This window comes from Galeopterus variegatus, unplaced genomic scaffold, assembly GCF_000696425.1.
Source record: "Galeopterus variegatus unplaced genomic scaffold, G_variegatus-3.0.2 Scaffold30, whole genome shotgun sequence".
NCBI lineage: Eukaryota > Metazoa > Chordata > Mammalia > Dermoptera > Cynocephalidae > Galeopterus > Galeopterus variegatus.
The window spans coordinates 444,213-471,980 of record NW_007726141.1 but is presented as its reverse complement, the minus strand read 5'-3'; the positions used below and the strand labels follow the sequence as shown (position 1 = coordinate 471,980).

The following is a 27,768-nucleotide window of genomic DNA, read 5'->3' as shown; positions in this document are numbered from 1 at the left end:
CATTGCATGATTTCACTCTATGAGGTACCAAGTATAGTGAAATTCATAAGAAAGTAGAATGGTGGTTGCCAAGGGCTGAAGAGAAGAGGTAATGTTTAGTTAGTATTTAATGAGTACAGAGTTTTGGTTTGGGAAGATGAAAAATATATGAAGATGGTTGGTGGTATAGTTACACAACAATGTGAATGTATTTAATGCCACAGAACTATAAACTTCAACATAGTTAAAACAGTGAATTTTATGTTATGTATATATACTACAATAAAAAGTGCTGTTCTATATGTTTTTCAATGGTAACTTTTAAAAAGTAATTTTTTTTCCAGAAAGAAAATAGAGCTGGGAAAATCTGTAATTACTCTCTCTGTGAAAGACCTACCATATAACATACCTGAAGTACACGTGTTCCCAGACATTTGTTTTTCACTGTTCTCAGTCTATATACAAATAATGTTTAATTTGTAATACCATACATGAACACCAAAAATTTTTACAGTGAGTCTTTCTTTAAAATAAAAGGCTTACTTCTATCATAATATTTCCCCTACTGAAATGTGATATGGAGCATCCTATCAATATTGACCATTGCTTGCTTTTAATACCTTTTAGATTAAATCCTCTGCATTGAGTCAGTGGATTTCCATGTCTCACGTCTTGTCTCCGGCTCCTTCTACAAGCATGGAAATACATAAAAGTGACTTCATATTCTCATTGTTAATTACACCATATTTAAAACATTGCATTTTTTAACTTCACAACCTTTTGCTTGCATAAACTTTCATAAAAATATAAAAAATCGGTCTGATGATCTTATGAAGCTATCTGACATTTCTCATTCAATGTATCAATGATAGAGTATTTATCTTCGTTTTTCAATCTGAATAAATTCAGGTCCTCCACATCTACTATTCGTGTTGGAATGGCTATGACCCTTCTATTATATGCATTTCTCAGGGGAAATGCTAGGTTCTATAATTAATAGTGTAAATTTTTAGTTTAGAGACATCGATCGAAATTTTTCTAAAATGATAACCTCGAAAATATAAACTCACTAGCATTTTCTTTCTTAACAAAAGTTTTTTCTTAAATAAACATACTTTTCTTACAAAAGTCAACGCTTTCTAACGCTTTCTAGATATGTATAATAAAACTTTTCAGGAATGAGTGATACAGAAATAAAACATGGACATTTAATGCAAAGTTAAGTAACATGGTTGGTTTATTTACAAGAATAAGCCTTTTCTTCCCAACTTTTTATTTTTAAAAATTTCAGGACTACAGAAAAGTGGATATGTGAGTACAATGACTACTGTCATACCTAGATTCACTAATTGCTATATTTTGACACATACATTCTTTCCTCTCTCATATGTAAGTATATATCATGTATATACTGTGTATGCACATATATGAAAACCATTAGAAAATAAGTTGCAGATACGATAATGCTTCAGCCTCACATTCTTTAGCATGGATATTTCAACAGTAAGTAATCTCTCTACCTAACAACAATATCATTATCATACTAAATATATTAACATTTATTTAATAGTATAATCTAATGCACATTCTACATTAAAATTTCCCTAGTTGTCTCCAAAACAACCGTTATGGATTTTTAAAAGTTTATCCAGGATCTAATCAAATTTCATTCTTTGTATTTAATTGTTATGTGTTATTAGCTTAAGCATTTCAAAAATTTAGTTACATTTAAATAAAAGTTTTAAGTTATTTGCATTCTAATTATTTAATTTCCCGAGTACTAGATTCACGTATTACCTTAATTTCAATTGTATTATATAGCATAACAAGTCAAAATAGAGCAACTAAAATCCTCTGAGCAACACATCATGGATATGCATATTGCTATAAGCAAGAAGGAAGGGTACTCTTCTTAAATATTGGGAGTACAGAGCTAAATTGAATGTTTACTGTCAGTGCTAAAAAATATATATGAATGAGCATATCATTTAATTAGGTTAAATTTTAAGGCTTTCTTAATATTTTTACCCTTAAAGATAAATTAAAATATCCAGCAAAAAGAACAGAAATATTAAAATCACTCAGTGATTATTAAATTAACAAAAGCAAAATTAATCTAAAAGTCACTAATAATGAAATAAACTTATTTTAGGATTACAGAAAATAGTTATTACTTTATGTACACAATAGGTTGTATACATGTTATTATGAAATTATAGGTATAAAATTTTGTGCCATTTAAGTATCCTTTTCCTAGAAAAGTTACATGATCCTTATCCAATTACATATTTCTATACAATCCCACACACAACATAGTGGAAGTGTTAGTTACTATTATCTTGGGTTATATAATTAATACTATATTCTAGAAAAGTTCCCATATCAGGTTTTCACTGCATTGCTTTTGTTGTATTTTGAAGTCACAGCATTGTTTACTACCAGCCAATTTGAGAGTGTATATATTATACCGTGTGAGTACCACATGAGGATTCTTATAGCTGACCTGGTCATTTTCAGCCATCTAGAAAGCAATAGCATTCAAACAATTTATTGTCCTGTGATCAGCACTATGTAATGGTTTACTGATACATACAAACTCTCAAGCTGGGCAATCTAAATTTATAGTATCACACAGCTTCTAGACATTCAAATACAGAAAAACGTTATTATGGTTTGCATTAAATGATGAGATCAGCAAGGCAGGCATCTGAGCCTTTTCTATGTACTAATTCCCTTTAAGCCATTCATATAGCATTGCAAAAGCAGGCTGGTAAGCAGAGCAATATAATATTCATGGAGGATTTGGGATTTGGCTCAGGGTTTCAGTGTTTCATCCATTATAGTCAATTCCTTTGGATAAACAAATAAATCATTTTCTTCTAGTATAGAAAATACATTTACTTGAATACTGAACTGATTATTTTGTCTTACAGTATCTAACTACATGTGTGAATCCAGAATAAATAACATTAGATACTAAATTGCAATATTTGAAATGAATGCACACATGTTTAAGATACTTGAGAGGGAGAGTGTAAGGGAAAAAATGCTTTATTGTTTATGACCGAGTTCTTTAAAGAAAGAGAAACTGCTCAGCCAGTGATATTTAACAACTTTATGATGTCAAAGTATGGATTCCATTGATTTCCAAATATAGCTGTACTTCTTTGTTTTTTCTATGAATTCTTCTAAGTAATCCTTTTGTCCCAGTTTGATAGTGCAATTAGAATAAAACCAGGTAAGTTAAAACTATTAAAGGAGATGAGTATGGGATATACTCCAAATAATCATTTTCATTATTACCATTTAATCTCTAAAGAAAATAAATATTGCATATGAGAATTTAGGAAATAGTTAATTCGTTCAGAAAATGTGTTTTGCACTAACTATAGGTATATGCTTAACCATGTTTGGAAATAATCTGTAGAATTTAAATAGTATAGATATTTTAATGAAATTTCTAGCAGGCTAACCAGAGATGAACATGATTAAGTACAGGCACATCTTGTGTGTGTGTGTTTGTGTGTGTGTATAATTATATATCTGTATAATTTTCTGGCTCTTAATGGTGGAATTAAGATGCTGTTAATAATCAAGATAGTTCTTTAAATAATTATGACTTTCTCAACACGTGATGCATGGTTTAATACCAGGTATGATAATGTAATACTAAGGAACTGCAGGATAGTTTCAGTTCTTTGATTATTAAAAAGACATGATGAAGATCATGATTTGCGATCTTCACTATAGAATCTGTGTTTAAGTACACATCTCAGAAAGGATAAGTGGGCTTTTAACAGGTGGAAGAATATGCAAACAAATGAGCCAACTTATATTTCAGCAATAACATCTGAAATGTAAAAAAAAATCTCAAATATGCAATGCTTGTCTATATATAGTATGGAATTTTACTTGAGAAATGTTCTTTGTTTGTTAAATAGAAATGCTTGATGGCCAAAGCCAAGGTCTTTGCAGGAAATGAGTACTGGTTTCTAACTCCGTCACCTTACATAAATGCTTGTATACCTACAGGACTATGGGAAGATTCCACTTATGGTCCCCACATCCCTTTCATCCTTGGTAAGTATACTGCTTCAGCTTTCTTAAGCACTAAATCTGTTAATAGACTGAAGATTGTATTCCAGGTATTAGAAATGCTAATTTTAGAGCTTCTTATCAAGAAAAAATATTGCTTTATGAACAGTTATGGTAATAATTTTTAAATATCACTGTTATCCTATTTGGGAGTGCAAAACAAATATGGTCAAAAAAATACCAACAGTTGCAACAAAAATCATTCTTTATTTGAGACTACAGATGGAATTTACTTCCTTCACACTTTGCATCCAGGTTCAAACCTCCAGCCCAGTGCAAAGATGGAGAATCGCATGGTAATAAGGTCTCAAAATTTAATGTAGAAATTAGAAGACTTCCTGACTAACTCCTAAAATAACATAGAAGAACACAGAATCTCTGAATACAGATACCAAAGACTTCTGGTTTAAGGAATGGAAGTTCTTTTTATTTCCCATGTCTGTAAATACAGAAGACTCTCAAATGATTCAGCCCAGGCCACTCCTCTATACTCTAGATTCATATTTGTAGCCAAGTACTCAACATCTCTACTTGAATATCTCATAGGTACCATTAACCCATTAACTTAGAATCATCTTTCTCCTTACAAACCTTCTTCTTCCACAGTCTTTCCTTTTTCAGGAAATTACATCTACATATGTCCTAATGCTCAGTTCTGATGAGTGAGTCATTTTTGACTCCTCTATTTCTCTAACCTCCCACATCCAAAGCATCCACAGCTTCTGTGAGCTCTAAGAATCAGGACACTTTTTGCCACCTCCTCGACTTCTATCATGCCTGCGCGAGCCACCATTATATCTCACCTGGATTATTATGGTAGCCTCTTGTCTTGCAGCTTCTGCCACCTCTGCCCCCACCCACCCCCTCTTAAATCCAAGCTAAATTCAACCAGTGATCATTTCAAACCAAAAGTCAAATAATATCATTCATGTGCTCAAAAACCCTCATTCATTTTCCATTTCACTCTAAATAAAAGCCTTTTGATTACTTACACAGTCCTATGTCATCTGACATTCTGCCCTCATTTCTTCCCACCCTTCCTTTTTCTCATTTCAGTATAGCCACATCAGCTTTGGTGCTACTTTGTGAATAATCCCAGCACACTCCTGGAATGTAATTCTCCCAGAAAATGCCTTGGCTCCATTCCTTATTGCATGCAGGTCCTTGTTCAAATATTATGTCCCCAGGAAGCCCTCCCTGACCACCTATTTAACATTGCAGATCCCTGCTTCCCACATGTCTTTCTCTGTTTTTGTAAGGTTCATAGACCTTACCATGATTTGATATACCAGAGGCTTTCCTTTTTATTTATTTTCTGCCTTCTCCTTCTAAAATTTATTATTCCTGAAGGCAGAGATTATTACCCTTTTGTTGTTGTTTTCCATTTTATATGCCTAGTATCTAGAAAAATGCCTGGGAAATATTTGTTCCATGATAAATAATCGTTGAGCTAATGGATAAAAGGATCAGAATACTCTTGGAATGTGGAAGTGCTAAGGTTGTTTTAATCCGTCAAAGTCCTTAAAGGCATGTATCCATTACAGAGAATAAAAGCTATGAAACACCATCACCCCAATGCTCTCTTTGGAAGATTATTGTTCTTCATGGCTGCTACTATTTGCTCCCTCCTGCTGACCCTAATTTTTATAGGTTTTCCTCTGTCACCCATTATGATCCATATCATGATCTGACTGAAAATAGTTATGACCTTGGCCAACCCTGAATTCTTCATATTCTTTGTTCTTAATTAATTTCTCTATTGGTGGTCCCTTCCTACTTGGTGCAAGCTGGTGCAGAGTTTTCTGCCTAAGTCTTTGCTTGGATGAAAGGTGCCCTGCCTCAGACTGCCTTTTTGTCTTAACCTAACAAGCCATCACACATTCACCATTGTAATAGTAAAGCCTAACCATCAAGGTTTTGAAAGCAAATTAGGGGACCCATACTGGAATAATACTCTAGTAGCTTGAACTAGGACAAGCATTTGATTATAAGATAATTAAGCAGTGTATCGAAAACCTAGGAAGGAGGAATTAAGCATACAAAACAAACAAAAAAAAAGCCATAAATTAGGTAATGTGAAATAAAAGCTAAATGCTGCTTGAAATATCTGATGGGTTGTTGGAGGAGGGGGTTGTTACAGAGGAGCTTTTAAAGGAAAAAGGAATCTTTCCAAAGTACTGTACTATGTAGTTACCCATATCTTTGAGAGTCTCAAGTTATAAAGCATAGCCATGTTCTTTATTCAAAGACTATGTGGCGCTAAACATAGCTAATAATTTTAGTGTCATTTTGTATGAACACAGCAATGGAACTGATTCTCATGATGTGGAAGACTTCTTCTGTGCTGTCCGGTGATATGATTTTGATTTTCAGCTGAATGTTTAGTACTCACCGCTTTCCAGTTGGGTAGAACCTAGAGCAAGAATGTCCATCCCAGGCGCAGTAAGGGTCCCTTGCCAGGCAGCAGTCAGCACAGGCTGTACCGTAGATGTGGCAGCGGTGCAGAGACACTTGGGAGACCCCCTCGTTGGAGCTCACATATAACTGTTGCTATTAGAGGAATGATGATTTATTTCAGATGTAGAAGTTAAAAGAAGACTTTCAGCAGGAACATATTACAATATACGCCCACAAACCCTTGGAATCATTTTGAAACATTAAAAATGTGAAGCAAAGCATAGAATGGTATAAAGCCAAAATAAATAGACTTTTCCTATGTTAATACGCCTATAACATTACCACTTTCCTGTTAAAGGAATAAAAAAAAAAAAAAGAAAAAACCTCAGAGCACCATGTAGAATGGTAATGTGTTTTAGACATTGGGATTCATTGTTCTCTCAGATTCAAGCTAATATACTACAGACTTAAATTATGATGTTTTCTTTTTTCTTTGAATGCTGTCTCCTAGCAAAGCAGAAGGAAGCTTTCTTATTTTTCAAGTCTGGCAACACATTACTTTGCAAACTTGAAAAAGTCATGTTTAAAATAAAGGGCATTTTAAATTTAGAAGAAAAAATAGTAGATAGTAAGTATTAGATAAAATGAAAGAACATTTTGGTCACATGCCTTTGAAAGTGGCATATTACTCTTTAAATCTATTTTAAAATTATTTAGAAGAATATCAGTATTGATATTGAAATGTGTCTTAAAATTTCTGCATGATCCAGTGATCTTCATCACCCTAAGGAAGTCATGAATAAAGATTTTATCCTCCTTCATTTGTAGAATGTCATGAGCTTCTTAAGATGCTGCTCCAATTCCTTTAGCTGTGGATAAGATGGTTCCCAGGAGTTGAAGGAACGAGTCTTTAATTGACACTTCCTATTTTCCAAAGGACTGACATTACATAATTCAAGTTAGCATAAAATCTTTAAGCTAGAACTTGAATAGATGAGGATGTGAGGGAGCATGTACAAGATACACCCCCCCTTACATACATATTCATTTAAAAATTAAGTCTGTGGGCACACCATTAGTCCACCAGGCTCTGGAGCTCTGGAGGCAGACTTCCTGGTCTGAGACTCAAATCTCAGCTCAGCCACAAATTTGCTGTGTAACTTTTCTGAATCTCAGCTTCCTCACTGGTAAAATTGGGACAATAAAGTACTTGCCTTATAGAGTTTTTGCAAGAAATAAATGTTGTAAAGGCTACCTCCACATAAAACACTTGGAATAGTTTCTGGCTTGTAAGTGCTCAGTGAATATTAATTAATGGTAACAGTAGAGTAAAATACTTTTAACAAACTACCAATCTACGTTTTCAGTTCTAATCAATCACTTTAATCACATCTCACTACACTATATTATGTCTAATGTAATTATTTTATTCAGATTAATTGGTTTTTCAGAAATTGTGCTGAAATCAATTGATCTTCAATTGAGACATTCAAACTATAAGAAAACAATGGCATGTTTTGACAATAACCATTTGTCTACAGACATTTGAAATAAGTGTTTATTGAGTAAATTAATGAATAACATAGTGAATATATCAGCTTCATTAAAATATTTTAAGGATACTAGTTTATTTGAGGAAAGGACAAAGGTAGTTTCATTCTAGATAGTATCTTTTTATAAATCCAACTATTTTATGTTACATGGAATACAAGAATAAATTTAAAAAATAAAGGAGCATAAAATGGATAACAAAATAGTTTGAGCACTACAAAAGGTACAAAATTCATGTTATTTAAATAAATAAGATGTCTTTAATAATTTGTAGACTTCTCACACTGAAAATATAATGCAGTATGCAGTTGTGCAAATAAATTCCAAAAAGTCAAATAATTACCCCTGCCCTGAATCTAATTGTTTTAATGAAATATTTTAAATTATCTACAGTGTGGGGTGTTGAAAACAGACATAATATGTGAACTATAAATAGAGTAAAACTTGTAATTGTATAAAGGACTACTATGGCACACAAACGGCTTTGTGTTCATTTAGAATTTTGCTCTGATAATTTTTCTTTCCATTAAACTACTGTAAACAAAGGGCTTCCCTGCTGACTTCAAAGACAATTCTGACTTGGGATCAGCTCCCTAGGACATTAGGCAAAATGACGAATGGCTTCATGTTACTTGGGAAAATGTTTGTTATGCACCATACAAACATTTTTACAGATGAGAGCTTTAGCTCCATTGTATCTTATTTGTTTATCCTCATAAAATTTAGTCAAGTGAAAAGAGCACAGGACTGACTATGGAATACTACTGCATTTGTAACAGACTAAATAAATATGGTGAAGAGCACTAAAATTATGTAATCAGTTGTGCTAACACATAAAACCTTTCTTTCTGTATTCCAAGATAAATAAGTCTCAGGCTCTTAAGAATAGCACTTGCCAGGGACCCACTTTATTTTAGGCAATTTCTATAAATTAACTCATTTGTGAGAAAAGCATTAAGATGCAGCTGTAGAAACTCGGGTCAGAGAAGTTAAATGATTTGTCTGTACTTTATGGTCAGGGTGAGATTCAAATTAATGACAATCCTATTTTGAAGCCAATTCCATTTTGACCATGTTACTCCTCCCCTTAAAATTTTTGTTTTAAGATAACAACTTTGGGGGCTGGAAAGGTTTTGCACATGTACAGATTGGAATTGAGCTTTTCATTTCCATGTTCATTGTATATTTGCATGTGCAGGCATGAATTAGAAGATTAATTAGATTTCTGATAATTATAGAAGAAATCAACATTTCTTTCCCAAATCCTGAGCCCTTTGATTTGGAACTTGAAGGGTTTTTGTTTGTTTGTTTGTTTGTTTGCTTGCTTGTTTGTTTTTGATGACATGTATAAACCTAGGAAATAGCATTTCCTTAAAAATAAGCACACAAGAATGCATTGAACATTTCAAACATGTGACAGCAGCAAGAACTCCAAAGAGGATTAATTACTCATTCCAAGCTCCTGAGAATGTTGTGATGTTATAGAAGCCCAAACATTATGCTAGATTCTTCCTTGAGAAAGATTACTAGTATTTTTGTTGGCTTCATCTACTGTAATATTTGAGGATATAGGATATACAAAACATTGAAATATCTTGCTGTATATATGTTCTGCTCTGACTGCTTTTTTTACAAAAATAAGCCTATTCAGTCTCTTACAAATAGCTAGTAAATTTTACATTAAAATTAAAGGTGATCTTTGTGGTGTACTTTAAACAGTATTATTTTGTTAATACTAAAATTAATTTCTCAGAAATTATAAAATATATATTTTTTTCATAATAGCAAAACATTTTAATATACAAAGAACATAAAAATGGGTTAGTTTTTACCTTTTTGGATGAAATTTTCATTGTTGTTATAGGAGCATGATTCTAAAAGATTAGAGAACATCATGTTAGTTGCTTGAATGATCCTTAAAAAGGATTTTACAATCAAAATTTTTCTTTTCTGTTAAAACTGAAGAAATTATCATTTTTCTCTTCATTCACACATACTTTGGAAGTATATGTGCATATACTTGTCTATGAAGTACATTTCCCTCTTTGGGACTAAGGATAGATTTTTCATACAAATATATGTGTCAAGTAAAAAAAATAGTAATTGGGCCGGCCCGGTGGCGCACTGGAGAGTGTGCCGCTTGGGAGCGCGGCGGAGCTCCCACCGAGGGTTCGGATCCCATGTGGAGACCGGTTCCCGCTCACTGGCTGAGCGAGGTGCGGGCACAACGCCCAGGGTTGCGATCCGTTGTCGGTCAGTAAAAAAGACAAAAAGGAAAAAAAAAATAGTAATTATAACAACTCTGTCAATATGTGAATTAGAAATAAATAAAAATTTGACAGGAAATTTGGGAAATATGAGATGATTGAAAAAAATATATCTTGGACTATTGAATCCAATGAATAGTTCAGGATTGGATCTAGGTAGTCAGATGGGGGAGGCTGTGGAATCATACCCATCTGATTCCTCCATAACACAGTACTTTGCATAAGACACTATTGTTCACCTGCCAAGTGTTGTTTTGGAAAGATATATTAGGCTTAACCATACTAATTAATTCTCATTGTTGCAGACAAAGAAATATTGTTAGAAAAGATCTTTTGATAAATGTGAGTGAAAGGACCTAAGAATTTTCTAAAATAGTAATCCTTTTGAAAATCAATGTATTCATAACTTCTTAAACATTATTAGTTCCTTTTAATGATTAACAATTAGACTTCTGATAACCTGATGAAGATTCCTTAAGTTTTATTTGAGTAATTCAAGTGAGAGCAAGCTCTCAAAATCAAGTGGACCCACAGTCATTTTGAGTTTTGGAGTTCCATGTACTTATGAACATTTAAAAAGAGAAAACAGTGATATCTGTAATTCTCAATTGCAACAATTTTTGATCATCCCTTATAAACACACACACACACACACACACAGAGAGAAATGTTGCAACTTAAACCACCTAGGCAACTACTAATAGTTGTACTTCCAATCTAAGTTTAACTGTAGGGAAACTAGACTTATTTTCAGAAAATATGAACAGAGGACTAAAGGAAGAGATTATGGTCTTGCACTGTACAATAAAGAGCTTGGTTTTTAAAAGTTACATTGAGCTTTCTGCAGTATATCAGTGTGATGCTTAGCTAAGAAATTTTTTCAGTTTAAATGCATTATTTCCTCACGTGCACATCACAGTGTATCGTACACACCCAATTATTTTTACCTCATTTCAGAAAATGTGACACAAACACCATGCTGCAGACAGTCACTGTATTCGGTAACTGTCTCCTGATTTAGACATATCAATCACTGGCACACGTAGCAGTAAGAAAACGCAAACGTTTTTTAGTCTCTCTCTTGGGCTGACATCCACATGCATTTTGACTGACTCTATTTTTCCACTGAGAGTTTATTTTTCATGATGATAACAGCATAACTCATATAACAGACTATAAGTAGTTAGCACATGATCAGAATAACTCACATTTCTTTAAGAACTTTCTGTAACATATATGTTTGGGTTTGTGTCAATCTCACTTAATTAACATTTCCTGATAATCAAAAAAAGATATTTCAGTATTAAAAATGAAGTGCTGCAATATGACATTTTTGCTATCTTCAAGAAAACTCCAGGATATGGCACTTTATTTATATTACTTTGGGCAGCAGAGTTGTCCCTATTGAATTCAATGAGAAAAAAATATTTTATATATAATGTGATTTGAGCTAATCTAGTAAAACAATAAATTTCTTTACAAAACAAGGCATGAAAAAAGCACTGAATATAGCTAACATTATTTTATGAGCATAATTTTAATGTACCAATCACAAAGAAACTTACGCCAAAGTGAGTCTAGCATTAAAAATTATAAATTTAATAACATATTGGAAAATTTGCCAGTTTCCCAGATTTCATATTTGATTTGATTGTTTTATATATTTCTTTATGTTGAAAATTTACTAGCAACATCTAACATCTTAACCATCTATATGCTTATAAATTCCATATTTTTGGTGACCGTGGGAATGTATATTAATGAGTCAATACATTCTGAGTCCACTCAACTAAGCAAAGCAACTTGCGGGACTAGCAATAGTCAATTCCTGGGAGTTCTGAAGCTCTACTTTTACTCAGTTATAGGCTGACTCTGGTCTTTTGTTGTCCCTGAGCCATTGTTTCCTAATTGGTTTAGCTGGAAATAGTGGTCTGCAGCAGGATTGATTCCATGCCAAAGTTTCTTTGCAATTCTAATAGCTCCTCTGCTGTGCTTCACCCATCTTTCCAAAAGCAGAAGAAAAGGACCACTTGAACCACAGTGACCACTGACGACACTGGAAGCAGGGAGGGGCATGGCAGGATGCCACAAATCTCCTCTCCTGGCTCACAGCTATAAAAACAGGCACTCTGTCCTCATCAAGTGAGATCTTACAGGACTGAACTATCCTTTGTGTACCTTTTTTGCTGTATTTTGTTTTTGGGGTTTTGTTTGTTTGTTTGCTTTTCTTCTTTTAATCCCATATTTGAGGACATAGAGAATAATATAATATAATAAAATCTCAAGTTCTGATAGAATAGGAAGTTTTGAGTAATAAAGAGACATTTGTTTTATTTAACTAGGGTGACATTTGAATTAAAAGCAATAAAACAAGAGAAAACAAAACAGTTTATCTTAAATTACTGGCTAAAAAAGTATGAGAAAGCTTATCTAACCATCATCATATGAAAGCATTTGGGTTTCAGTGATGTGCAAAGCAAATGATAAAAGCCCTTTCATGTAAAATCTTCTAGACCTTGACCACTAAGACTAATTTTTTAAAAATAATGATGAGCAAAATCATCAAGTTGTGATGATAACTGAAAAAAAAAAACTAATCCTTTTATGCTAAGATAACTTGAAATGTAAGAAAATACTTCACCAAAATATTTGTTCTATATTTCTCGTTCTAGGGGTTGGCCCGGTGGCGCACTCGGTAGAGTGCGGCGCTTGGGAGCGCGGAGGCACTCCCGCTGAGGGTTCGGATCCCATGTAGAGACCGGTCCGCTCACTGGTTGAGCACGGTGCGGGCGCGACACTGAGGGTTGCGATCCCGTTACAGGTCACGAAAAAAAGACAAAAAGGAAAAAAAAAAGACAAAGCATATTTCTCGTTCTAGGGGTTGGCCCGGTGGCGCACTCGGTAGAGTGCGGCGCTTGGGAGCGCGGAGGCACTCCCGCTGAGGGTTCGGATCCCATGTAGAGACCGGTCCGCTCACTGGTTGAGCACGGTGCGGGCGCGACACTGAGGGTTGCGATCCCGTTACAGGTCACGAAAAAAAGACAAAAAGGAAAAAAAAAAGACAAAGCATATTTCTCGTTCTATCTGTATTTTTCTATCCTCAAAAATTTATAACATTCATTTACTTGATCTTTTATCAAATATATTTCTTTTCAAGTGTCTGTGAGATTAAAGAATTTTATTCATCATGCATGTTCTGAGATTAATAGAAGAGATGTTCAAACCTTGAAGACTTCCAACTCCTCCAGAATGAGCTCCCCACTTACAGAGCTGTTAGTAGGAAGCACAACAACCTTTTGCACAGTACCATGATCTGTATTAAAGAAAGAAACAATGTGATGTTGCAATACTTTTTTAAAGAAAAGAAAGATATTTAGACATAAAACTACTGACTTAGAACTTGGAATATTATTTATTTAAGTATTGAGTCATCAAAAATATATTGTATATATTGACCTATTACCATGTTCTATAAGCTGAATTTATTCCAATTATCATATGTTGAAATTGAGATTACATACAATTCAAAAGGAACTAATATAAACAAATTATATTTTGCACATTTTTGGTGTAGTCATAACTATGAGAGAAGGAAAGAATGTCCAAAGGTCTTAAGTCAAAAGTTCTGAACCAAGTGTGTATTCTTGAAATATAATACATAACTTTAAGTTTGGTTCTTAATATTATGACTCCTCCAAACCAACATTATAAAGTGACACTCCCGTTGTTTTGTTAACATGGACACATAATGATTTCATTATCTGAAGAAAGACAACTACAAATATATTTATATAGTAATTGTACTATACATTGCTAGTACAGGAAAACTGACATTTTGATTTCTATCAAATGAGCTATGAGATAATTTGGACATGGTAAGACATTTCACTTACAATTCAAAATAATGTTCAAAGAAGAAACAAAACTGATTTTATTTCAGGTGTGGACACCTATTCATAGAATAATTCGACTGTTTTCACTTTTTTTTAATCATTTGGTGATATGTTTCTTTGGATATTCTTAGAGTGTAGGGCAAATTTTGAAATTATGTGGGTCAAATAAATTAATGAAAATTAAAAAATTTACTCAATTGGAGATTGCCAAAAATAGAGAACCCAAACAAATGTAAGACATACAGAAAATATTGTTTATATCAAGATTTATAATTAAGATAGTCTCATATAGTTTCATAAGCATTTTCTATGTACGCATGTGTACATAGATCCCGTAAATTTTACATACAAATCCCACAAATTTTAGGTTTAAAAGAAACTTGTTGAGATTTAGCAATGTGAAATTAAAGCAAATTTGTGAGTAATTTGGTAATTCTGACTACAAAGGTTCCCAAAGATAAAACTATCAGCACTGAAAATAATTGTCTCAAATGAGACAACTGGCTCCATTTTTACATAAGATTATAACTTACTGTGAGAACAAAATTTTACACAAATCATCATTTTCTTCTGAAAGGACCTGCAACAAACATACTTTATACCATTTGTAAAATATTACATGAAGAGCTATAAAAATGAGCTAATAAAAACTAATGCAAACCCTGCTTTTGACTCATATGCAATAAAAGCCAAAACAACAATTTTATTTATTGCCTTTTTCTTATTTTAGTTATCATTTGCTTTGCTGGTAATGATCAGTTCCTTACATAGAAAATATTTTTGAGGTATCCTTAGTTTGTATCATTCACTACTAAGTAAATAAGTAGACTTGGGTTGTCTCCCATCAATTTTTTTTACCCATTGATTCAAAGGGAAATTATTGAGTGACTTTAGTGAGTCAGGCAGCACTGATGCAAAGATAAATAGGCATAAGACTCAAGAGTTCATGGTCTAGAATTTATGGTTTTTTTGAGTAGTAAGTGTGTTCCCATTAAACAGTCATTGAGAGATATGCATTCCAGAATGGCCATAAAACTTCCAATTACTGATGTCTACAGAAAGCCCTGTCTGTACCCTTTTGTTTGAAGATGATAATATAGTTATCAAATGCCTTCCTTCTGGTGGGTGTTAAGAATGGTATTCTTTAAATGTACTAACAACTATAAATCCTTTTTATTGTTCTGCAGAATTGGGATATTGCTTTCATATCCTTGGGAAGGAATCATGCCTACCATGAAACAGTCACTTTTTTTCTTTAATCTTCAATTTGATTGTATGTAAAATGTAAATAACAACAATAGCTTTTGTAATAGGTATCTGTTACTAAAGCCTACATAGAGTCACTTCCCCTTCTTTTCGTAATAACATCCTGAGACACCTTTTGGAAATAACACCTCCCTCATTCTCAGTCTACATGGCTAAGGAATGGCTTAAGTCTCTTCCAGCTCCGGGGAGAACCATGTGACTTAGGCTGTCCAATAAGAGCATCCCTCTGCCATGTGATTCACACAGGAGTGGGCCTAGAAGCAAGTCAGGGCCCTGTCCTCCCTGGGAATTAGGTAAGTGGGTGTATCTTTCTTTCTGAGATCATGAGTGTTAAAGCCTTGTAAATCTGGAGATGCTGGAGCCATCCTTGTTACCATATGCAGATATTCTATTTGAGAATAAATAATTCAGAGGAAAGAAAAACTGAAAGATGGTGCAATAAGTTCCTGACAACATCATTTTAGCACAAATTCAGCTCTCTGAGGCTGCCTTCCGGACTTTTCAGTTAAACAAAGAAAACAATTATTTTAACTAGTTTGAGTAAGGTATGTGGTCTCTTTCAGTTGAAAGAGTTCTGACTAATAAAAATTAAACAAATAATGCATGGAAATTGCTTAGCATAGTGTCTGGCACATAGTACACCTCAATAAGTGGAATTACTTTTTAGTTCTAGCTCAACCAATTACTAAACTTTTGACATTTTGCCATCACTATCTTTTACTGAACCTCAATTTCTTCATTTGTGAATAACAGAGATACCCTGAATACATTAAAGCATTTTGTGAATAAGCAAGACAGATCTTAGAAGTTATTTGCATGATGTAAACCTGTGCACAAAGATAACAGAGTAGACTCATCAACCCATATTCATGGTTTTAATTTTCTTTTGTTTGATTAAATCTTTAAAGAAAATTCCCCAGATAAGCTTTCTTCCTGCCTTATATATTTTATACTATCCAGGAATTTTTTTTTTCTTTCTAGTATGAGGGAGCATAACAATACAATCCTTAAACCTTTCCATTGTCTCCAGCCAACAGATCAGCTTACAGAAAGTGTCGGCTGTCTCAAAGAAGTGAAACATAGCTCTTTACCCAGTAGGTCATTTGAATCATTATTTGTATATCTATCTCATGGGTCTTATTTAAACTACAGTCCTTTGAGGGTTTCCCTGGAAACCAATGTGCCAAACTGTCTCCTTGCCAATGGGCTTCTGGTCGCCTAGGGATCTGGGGGAACACTGCCTCAATCAGATCTCATTAGACCCTTTCCCCTGGTTGCTAACCTATAAAAGTAATCTAGTCAGTGCCAGCTTCATGGGTGTATGATCTGCACAGTCAGTCACACAAGTTCCTGTGCTCAGAAGGGTGCCATGTCCGATTTAATGTTCTGCTGTTACCTCCTTGAAACTCAATAATTTTTTAACAAGAAACCCTGAATTCTCATTTTGGACTATGCCCTGAAAAATTATGTAGCCAGTGCTGACTCTGTGTGTAGGTAATAAATAGCAATTTGTACCAGCTAAGAGACAACCTTATTCATTTTTGTAAAGACACATGTACAAATCCCAAAGTCAAATTCTGTGATTCTATGTGTAGGTAATAAATAGCAATTTGTACCACCTAAGAAACAAACTTATTCATTTTTGTAAAGACACATGTAAAAATCTCAAAGTCAAATACTCAACCCTTTCCTCCTTTATCTCTGTCTTTGCCATAGTGCCCCTAAATGTCACATAGGCTAACCAGTGCATGACTTTAAAGGTAAATTTTATATATGAATTGGTTCTAGTATTTATTAATTAAAATCAGTATTATGAAAGATAAAATCACCACATTTATTAAATGGCAATTATTCCATTATTATAATTTTCTGAATCAGCTTGTTTATTAAAATAAAGAAACATAATTTTAAAGCCAGAAAATAAAAACTGCAAAATCTTTGTTTGGCAAATGAAAGCTTTGTAGATATGAAAGAAGTATGACTAGACATGTTATGCTGTTAGTTTCTATAATTAGATCTGACCAGTTGATATATTTTATGTTAGTTAAAGCACCCATTCCTAATAGATTCCATTTCCCTGTTATTGACCTGATACTACATTCTTTTAATAGTGATTTTTAAACTTTGAGAATAAAATCGAATCAGGAGCTTTCAAGATCTTTATTAGTAGTTAACTGAATCTACTTTTAAGAGGTGGCAATTCTACTCATGCATGTGCCCCGGTTAGGCAAATTTAAAATATTTGTAAACTAGGTCATTTAGCACAGTTTCTCACATTCAGCGGTTTTTCAAGTGGTGAGCTTAAAATAGGTAATTGAAGAGCTGCGATGTTGACCCCTAGAGCTTCAGCCCTTGGGGCTCTTGGTCAGAGCCCCCACTGGTCATCAATGGCATCTCAAGTGTCTCTACTTGAGGGGAGCCCTTGGAAAGGCAGTATCAACAAAAGCTGTCTAATCAGAATCATTCAAAGTGTGTTGATGCTGAAGAGTTGTAGGGTCATATAAATGTGAAAGTCCTGAGTTCACTAAAACCCTAATTTAAACAGGTTTCTTTATGGCAGAACCTTTCAGAAAGATACAATACTTGTCTGCATTGTGGGAAACATATGGTACTCAGTGACTTTCAAGTTTATGTGCTGTTACCATTAATTTAACTTGGCTCCTTAGCACCTAGAATCATGTTCAATTATATGAATAGTTTCTCAAAGTGTGGCTTTGAGATTACCTCACTGAAAGTCACCTAGGTTGTTTACTAAAAATACAGATGCTATTTCCCACATCAGACCACAGACTTACAATTTTTGGAAGTGCTGCATATTAAATAAGCTTTTACAGAAGAAACATGTCTGCTCAAACATTTGAGAATCATGAGAGACAAAATAATTCTTAACCTATTTCATTTCTTGGTAGTTGCGTATATTTATCAAAAAGGAAGCTACCAAATTATTTTTACATAAATCTGTTAAAGTTTTCATTTCTCTCTAAGTTTAGATAAAATAACACATTTTCTACTAATACATAAAATTATTGACTTATTTGTAATGTACCAACATAATCTGGGAAAGTACCCATTAAATGTTAGTATACGTATATGATTTATGTATACATATTTGATTTATGAAATTACATAAATAAAATTCAATCTGAAAACATTAAAATGAATGATGAAACCTAGAGTTGGCATGGATATAAGTAATAGAGATTTTCAAACACTTATGGTAGAAATGTAATGAGAAAAATTGTTCTGGAGGGCAATATGGCCATTGACCATGACGGTGTAACTGATACTAGAGGACTCCTGTAGTAAACAACAATAAAACTAAACAAACTGTATGAGGGAATTGTTTTTAGGTAATGGATAGCAGGCAGAGCATGACTAAAAAAAGGATACTCACAAACCAATCTTTGTTATCACCTCACTTTCTGTCTGGGAACAATTTCCTAACAGAGGTTCACAGAGCTTGTGTCCAAATAGAGCATGGTGGTCTCACTGAGATGAGGTGGCAGATATAAAAACTGGGGGCAGCAGAAGAAAATGAATTTGATGGCACAGAGTTTCAGAGAGAGTGAGCTGTCCAAAAAGGGGATTTCAGAAATCTATGTGGAAACACCCTGTGAGTCGGTGTCTGAGTCTTGGACTATATATTTGTAGGATGAGACCACCAGAGGCTTAACAGATTGCAGCTGCCATTGGGAAATGAAACACATAAATTATAGGTTCAGCAGTTCTGGAGAAGGGCAATGCTGAGTGAAGTTGGAGTTCCGGCCTCATTCACATCTCATTAACACCTTGTTAAAACTCCTGGCATCCAGCTGACACAAGAAAGGCTGAGCCTTTAAGAGTAAGTGCCACATTCTAGTGTAAGTCCTAGTTTACACATGCCATAACAAAACCTATATCCAAGACCTGATAATACATGGAAGCAAGAGAGTTTGGAGTTTGAGTCCTGCAAAACTGGAGTGATTTACCTTGAGCATATACATCCTAACACAGTAAAACAAAACCAAATAAGTTCAAGGTGACCAGCAAATAATTGCTTGCTGTAATAAGCATTAACACTATTCAGAAGAATAACAGAATCCAAATCCAAGGCATTATTCGTAATGTCTAGTATTCAACAATGAAATTCATTATACATAAAAAAGAAAAAAATATGATCAAGAGTCAAGAAGAATAACAAAGTCAAGATAACGCAGATGTTGGATTTAGCAAATAATTTTAAAGCAGTTATAGCTAATAAAAATATATTCAAAGAATTAAAAGGAAATATGCTCAAAAACTAAAGAAAAACATGGTCTTAATGAGTGAACAGACAGGGAAACTCAGCAAAGAAAAAAAACTATAAAAAATGGAAAATTTAGAACTAAAATTATAATAACTAAAATAAAATATTAACTCCATGAACTTAATAACAGATTGGGAAGCTGGAGTTGAAACAAGAGTCAAGAAACGTGAAGACATTAATGGGACTTACGTATTTGGAAGAACAGAGAGAAAAAAGATTGAAGAGAGTTAATAGACTTTTTTGGGCTTGTGTGATATGATCAAATGGTCTAACACATGTGTAATTAGAGTTTCAAAAGGAGAATAGAGAGAGATGGGGGAAGAAAAAATATTGAAGAAATTATGGCTGAAAATTTCCCAAATTTAATGAGAAATATTATATTACAGATCAAAACTTCATCAAGAACAAACTTGAACAAATATGAAAACAGTCAAACCTTTACATACTATAGGTAAATTGCTAAAAATGAAAGATAGAGAAAAAGACCTTGAAAGCAGCAAGAGAAAAAAGACACTAAGTCATGGTAACAAGGAATATAATTATTGGTGACTTTTTATGAGAAACAAATGAGGCAAGAAGATAATGAAATAACTTTTTCTTAAATGCTAAAGGAAAAAAAAGTGAACCCAGAATTCATTATCCACTTAAAATACTCTTTAAAAATGAAGATGAAAACAACCATTTTTAGATAAATAAAAGCTGGGGGAATTTGTCGCCTGCAGACCTCCTGCATGTGAAAAATGCTAAAGGATGCCTTTGAATCTGAGGAGAAATAGTACATAGTGCAAATTTAGATCTATAGGAAGGAATAACAAAAACCCTCTTTCTGTTGGGGCTGACTAATTTGCGGATATAAGTTTCATAACTACTGTTGACACTTGGGAACATGATAAAAGCTGACATGAGGACAAAGCTGACCCCTGCTCAACTCCAAAGACAGCAGCTGGAGCCCAGTCAAACCACAACTAAAACCCACCCTACCATTTCACTTTTCAGTTTTGTGAACCAATAAATCTCCCTTAATAAAAAATAAACATATAAGCAATGACATTTCTGAGAATCTTATGTGACAGTAAAATAAAAGTAATTCCCCTAACAACGACAACAAAAAACCCAAACAGAGCTATTTGTGATATCTTACAGAGTGTTAAAAAATCAATATTTATAGTATAAAACCTGTATATGAGTAGGGGGTTACACTCTATTTTTAATGCAGGTTCATTATTTTTATTAGCAATTCTAAAACTCAAACTTTTTATTATTTTTTTAATTCCTTTGGTGGCAAAACCTGTTCTGACTTGAACTAATTTGGTCATAAATCCTGACCTGCACTGACTTGAAGCTATTTATGATCTTTATTTATTACACTTGGTTTGAAGATTTCTATGTTTCACTGAAGAAACAGTATTGTGTATTATATTATTATGGGATGTGGTCCAAGGTTCTAAAAGTCATTTTGTCTAATATATATGCACACATTACCTTTTCCTATGCAAATACTTCTGAATTCTGAAACACATTCGGTTTCAAATAAGGGAGTAAACTACAATTGATGTCTTCCTTTTTTTTTTTTTTTTGTCTTTTGTCTTTTTCCGTGTCCGGCAACGGATCGCAACCCTCAGTGTTGCCCCCGTACCGGACCGGGGACCGGCAACGGGATTGCAACCCTCGGTGTTGCTCCCGCACCTCGCTCAGCCAGTGAGCGGGAACCGGTCTGTATGTGGGATCCGAACCCTCGGCGGGAGCGCACTTATCCAGTGCGCCACCGGGCCGGCCCCGATGTCTTCCTTTTTTGTTGTTTATTTTCTATATTTATTTTACAGTAAGCATATGTAACTTGGGCAATAAATATTAAGAATAATTTAAGAGATATAGTTAAATAAAGGTATAGAATGAAATAATTTTCCTGTTTTTACTAAAATAAGAGTGTAAATCCTCAAATGCAGACCTACTAAAACTATTCTACTAATTCAGGACACCACTATTGTGTCTTCCAAACAGCAGTGATGTTAGAAGGTGTACAGCAAATTAGTACTGTTCCCCTCTATGCTTCTCACTATGTATGTGAGTGACTGTGCTCTGTGATGGTTCTGTGCAGTTACCTCTCAGGAGCAGATAACCATTGCTCATTAGAAGCCCAATTCATGGCATTTCTTTCAACATTGTTGAGTAAATTTCAAAGAAAAAAAATATACACACCCACTTCCTCTGAACCTGCAATCGTTTCCTCTCTGTTGCTACTTTATTCATTCTGATTTTGCACTTGCAAATGGCATAAACTTGAGCAAAACCTGCCTCCTGTAATCCTTTTTGTTTCTATAAAATGTGGATATAGTATTTGCCTTACATACCTGACAACGCTGTTCAAGATCAGAGAGAGCCTTTGTGAAATTTCCTTGTAAGCTATTATAAAATAGTATAACTATTTTTACTCTCCATGGTCTGAAATTGTCCCCCATTATTTCCCCCCTTCTCCTGTTACATAAATTATTTATTTATTCTTCTTATATTCCAGTGCTTTATTTTTATCTATAACGTCTAAAAAATAAATGCCTTCCACATATTGCCCACAGACTCATCTATGATCTGTCAATAAACCTTTATTTTTTGTTTGTTTGTTTTTGCTTTCAGCTTTTCCTAATATGGTATGTACTCAAAGTAAGGTAATAGTGTAAAATAATTACATGCACATTGTTCATTGTCTGTTTCCTCCCACAAGAATCTGAGATCTATGAGAGGAACTTATGTGTCTTGTTCCCTGTTTATAACTAGTAATAGGAAGTATCAGGACACATAATAGGCATTCAAAAATATTTATTAATTACACAGACATACTTGTACTTATATTTATGATACATATATATATATATACCATAGGTATGTATGATTGATTTCAATAAATATATATCTACTATATAGGTATGTGTGTATGTATCTGTTGAATGCTTATTAATTGCTAGGCAGTACTGTACATTCAGGATTTTACATACATTATCTCATTTAATCTTTAAAATAAGCCCATAAAGTAAGTATAACTAAGAAAACTAGGCTTAGAGATGTTATATAGTTTGCTCAACTTATAAGTGATAGAGGGCAGAGTTTAAACCTAGGGACCTTGAATGCCAAAGATTGTTCCCTAATGCTTATCCTCTAATTCAACCAGGGATAACATTAAAAACAATTCTAACACATTATTCTGTATTTAACAATGTTTTGGAGAAATCCCAATCAAAATTAGTAATATGGGGAATCTCTGGAAATTTTAATTTACATACCACACAGCCATATGCTGACCTAGAATTTTATAGGCAAACATGTTTTGTATGCATCATTGCTTTGGAATGTTTTGGAATTATACATTTAGGTAGGTTAATTGAAAAGTTAGTTAAGACTTCTGGGGCAAAGTCAAAAATGAAATCTTAAGGCCAATGATTTTATTAAACTAGGAATTATATAAGGAGTAACAAAATTATGTTTTGATTCAATTGAAGTATACCAAAAACTTAGAAAACAGCAAAATGTGTTCTTTTAATAATTTGACCTAATATTTATTCAACCAAGGTGTACATCCTCATGAAAATGTCTGCTGTATCTAATGTATGAAAATGTGCTCAATAAGTTTATAATGTAATATGTTTGTTTATTCTGGTTCTAGAAGCTATTTTTCCATTGTGAGCATTAAGAATAACATTATAATGTAGTACCAGCTCAAGTGACATATGAATTATTACAGTTATTCCTTGTGATATAGCTCAAGAATGCTCAAATTGGGTCTCATCAATCACTATAATTAATGATTTAAGATGTTGTAAATTACTAAAAATCATATATCACTTTTAGTATCCCGGGTTGCTTTACATCAAGAATTGGTTTTATTTGTATTTTAATTTCAGTCAAATTTATTTACCTCAAATAATGCAGATGTACTATGTAAGGTTTTACTCACTCTATACAGGATGAAACAACTACATTTTCTTTTTTTTTCCTTTTTGCCTTTTTTCGTGACTGGCAACGGATCGCAACCCTCAGTGTCGCGCCCGTACCGGACCGGGACCGGCAACGGGATCGCAACCCTCGGTGTTGCACCCGCACCTCGCTCAGCCAGTGAGCGGCCGGTCTGTATGTGGGATCCGAACCCTCGGCGGGAGCATTGCCGCGCTCCCAAGCGGTGCACTGTAGCAGTGCGCCACCGGGCCGACCCAACAACTACATTTTCAAAGACGAAAAATTGGGGCTGACCCTTTCTACTTAATCCTTTATCATTTGGTGGAAGAATTACTCATCTGAGATTAATGAATTTTATGATTACTAATCAGCTCATTTTTCTGCACCATCTTGATCATAAGATAGGCTGTTCTGCATTAGTGTATACCACTTAAAGCACATATATGAGTTGGCCTGGGACATCTACAGGTGTTTCTAGGTGCTTGGGTACAGAGCAGAGATTTTCCCTCTACATATGGTCATCTCCTCACCTACCATTTACCTGACTATAACCCCTTCCTTCTTCCTTCTGTTCACATGTCATTCTTTTGGGAATAGTTATTCTCCTCTCAAATGTTACTAGTGTGTAAGCAGATAGGATCATGAGGAAAGCTGCCTATGTTACAAGGCATTCAGATACAGATGTGCTACATCTGATGACCTTGACCACTGCTTCTTCCTGCCTGATACTATCTTTTACCAAGGTTACCATGATATTAGTTTCTCTTATTCTCCTGCTACTTTTGTGATTATTCCTTCTCCATCTTCTCAGTAAATTACTCTTTATTTTCCCACCCTTTGAATGAGCTCCCACAGTTAAGTCCTTATCTGCATAGTCTCCTAGAATGACCTCCAGTATTGTCATGGATTCAGCTAACACCTACGTTGCTAATGACACCCATATCTCCATCTCTAGCACAGGTCTCTTTGCTGAAGTGTATCTGTAGTAACACCCTCTTTGACTTATCCATCTGGATAGTCCACCAAATCCTCAACTCAATGTGAGACAGATCTGGGTTTGAATTTAATTACTGTTCCTAATAGTTTGGCAATTCTAAGCAAGCAATTTCACCTCTCAAAGCCTCAGTTTGTACAACCGTAAAATGGAAACTAATTCTATTTCATTGGATTACTGTGAGGTTTTAATGAGATAATGTAATTTAGGTTCAGTTCATAAATTCAGTCTTTGATGTATAATAGGTCAATGAAATGGATAGATTTTCCATTCAGAAAGGAATTCAGTACTCTCCAAAACTGCTTACTGATTCTCTACTTTGATCAGTTAATGGTACTTCTTTCCACCTATTTGCCAAGCCACAAAGTTATAAATCAAGCCATAAATCAATTTGTTGTCATCAGGTCCTTTTCCTCCTCCTAAATACATCTTAAACTTGATAATTCCTTTCAACCTCCCACTTCTAACTCCTATCTTAATTTAGGCTCTCATCATTTTTTGGCTATAGTATGCAAAACGTCTCCTTTTTATTTCTCTTTCTTTAATGGATCCTCCATATCAATGTCAAAGTAATCTATCTAAAATATATAGGAGCAGTGACTGACACACTCTAAGGTGATCCCTAATAAGTCACATCCTTGTATGACTCCTCTTGAGTGCAGGTAGAACATGTGACTTGCTTCTAATCGAAAGAAAAATGTAAAGGTGATAGTATGTCAGTACCATTATTATGCTACATCATATGAGATCCCATCTTAGCAAACTGAAGAGAGAGACTCTGTTAACCTTGAAGAAGCATACAACCATGTTTTGAACAGCCAATGAAGAGAGATCCATGTAGCAGGGAACTGTGGGTGGCCTCAAGGAGCTAAGGAGCAATGGCAAGAAAATGAATTTTTCCAAAACTCATGTGAGTTTGAAAGAGCACCTTGAACTCCAAAAAGGAATGCAGCCTGGCATACACTCTGATTGCAACCTTGCAAGACCCTGATCAGAGAGGTCAGCTAAGCCATCACCATAGGAACTGTGATAACAAATGTATTGATACACTAATTTTGTGGTAATTTGTTATGCAGCAACAGAAAACTATCTAAAATGTGTACCATGCAGCCACTCCTATGCTAAATAAATACTTACTAAATTGAATTGTCTTCTGTATTGGGCCATGAGATCCTCAAAGGAAAGTGATATTGCTCTTCTTATTTATAGATCATAAGCCCTGGCATGCAATAAGCTGAATAAATTCTAATGAACGAATATACAGCATCTTTGTGCTGTATTACTATATTAGCTCATACTGGTTGAGAAAGAGCTATAGAACATATTACTTTTGTTTTGCATTAATCAATAAGAGCTTTTCCAGAATTTTGAAACATTGGAATTGATTAATCTTTATTTTTAAAATTCTTAAGAAAAACATCAATTAAGCTAGACTTCAAAAGCTAGTTGTATTAGTTTTCTATTGCTTCCATAAACAAATTATCACCAATTTAATGTCTTAAAACAACAACAAAAAATATTGTCTTAGGGTTCTGTAGACTAGAAGTTCAACACAGGTCTTACTGTGCTAAAATCAAAGTTTGGGGAAGGTTTCATTTTTTTCTGGATGTGCTAGGGCAACTCTGCTTCCTCGTGTTTTCTAGCTTCGAAAGACCAACTGCATTCCTTGATGTATGGTACTTTTCCTCCATCTCCCAAGCCAGCAAAGTCAGATTTCTCTGATATTTCTTTCACAGCCACATCTCTCTGACTACAACCTGGAAAGGTCCTCTGCTTTTAAGGAGTGATGTGATCAGATTTAGCAAAACCAGGCAATTCAGGAAAATCTTCCCATTTCAAGGTCTGTAACATTAAACAAATCTGCAAGTTCCTTTTGCCAGTTATGATAACATGTCCACAGGTTCTGGGGATCATTAGGCAGAGATCTTTGCAGGAGGAGGTCATTACTCTACTTACCACATTAGTGGAAGAGAAAAACAAGAATGCAACTAAGGAAAGTGAAACATATATGATTCTAACACCACAGACTTACCTCAGGAATTCCAGTTTCAAATCTTTCTGTTCCAATCTATACTACATTTCACATTCTAAAATGAAAGATTTCCTTCCGTTTTCTAGAATTTGAACTTTTCCAAATTCAACAAACATTTTTAAAAAGCTGACTTCCTACAAAAACCACCATCGCAGCTGACAGCTACAGACCTCCTGTGAGTGGGTCACATAGAGAAGGCCTGGCTGGCTGAGCAGTAGGCTGTGAATTCTTCTCCAAGGGGCAAAGGCTGCCAAGTCTGCCTCAGGGAAACTTGGCAGCACATCAAGAACAAAACCATAGTGTGGCTATTTATTCTTGACACACAGACAATGGACTTCATAAGTCAATCTCTTCAGGCTAAAAAACTTTCTTGCATTCATACAAGAGCAGATGGTTAAATGGAGGCAACACACACAGGGACGAGTTCTGCCTGTAGCTGTCTTCAAGTCATCTAGAGAAATACCAGGCATTAAAGAGTAATGAGCCAGTGTTCCAGACAAATTATGGCCATCTCTCCTCCTGCTGAGTGGCACTATGTCCTTGCATGATATTCTGAAATCCTCCAAGTACATAAATCAGCTATGCAGAATCCATTTTAATTAAGTAAACAGAGCATGCCAAAGAAATTTAAATGTGTTCTGCTAAGTGTCTAAGTCATTTGAACACAACAAACCCCATTTTGGCCAGTGCCCCCCACCAAAATATGTAAGCTCCATGTAAAAACATCTTAAATATGCAAAAATTTGGTGATGCATCAAAAACTAAGATAAAATCCTACTACATTTTTGCATCCTCCCTTCCCCCCAAAAATTTTTACCACCTTCATTTCTAAAGAAAATGCAACTAACATAAACATATTAAATTCACAGGTTAAATTCCAGCATGGTTAATTCACACACAAAATTGTAGTCTGTTTCGAGGCAAAGTTTGTACAAGTCTTCTCTGTCACTTTGTAAGGTGCATCTCATTCACATGCAAGACTTGGTGACAACACATGGGTTAAAGTGAGTGATATCACTCAAACAAAGCAATGCCAATGACAATGCTGAAGGTCAGCATATTAA

The 27,768-nt window shown here is 34.3% G+C and overlaps 1 protein-coding gene across 1 annotated transcript in view; it reads right to left on the bottom strand.

The window, feature by feature from the left end:
* SEMA3C (sema domain, immunoglobulin domain (Ig), short basic domain, secreted, (semaphorin) 3C) overlaps window positions 1-27,768 on the bottom strand; it is a 159,379-nt gene that overhangs the window by 6,215 nt on the left and 125,396 nt on the right. The window contains exons 13-16 of the mRNA XM_008569975.1: window positions 13,514-13,602; window positions 9,855-9,896; window positions 6,467-6,624; window positions 600-667 (exon numbers count right to left, since the gene is read on the bottom strand). Coding sequence (XP_008568197.1) covers window positions 600-667; window positions 6,467-6,624; window positions 9,855-9,896; window positions 13,514-13,602 — 357 coding nt within the window. The remainder of the gene's footprint in view (window positions 1-599; window positions 668-6,466; window positions 6,625-9,854; window positions 9,897-13,513; window positions 13,603-27,768) is intronic.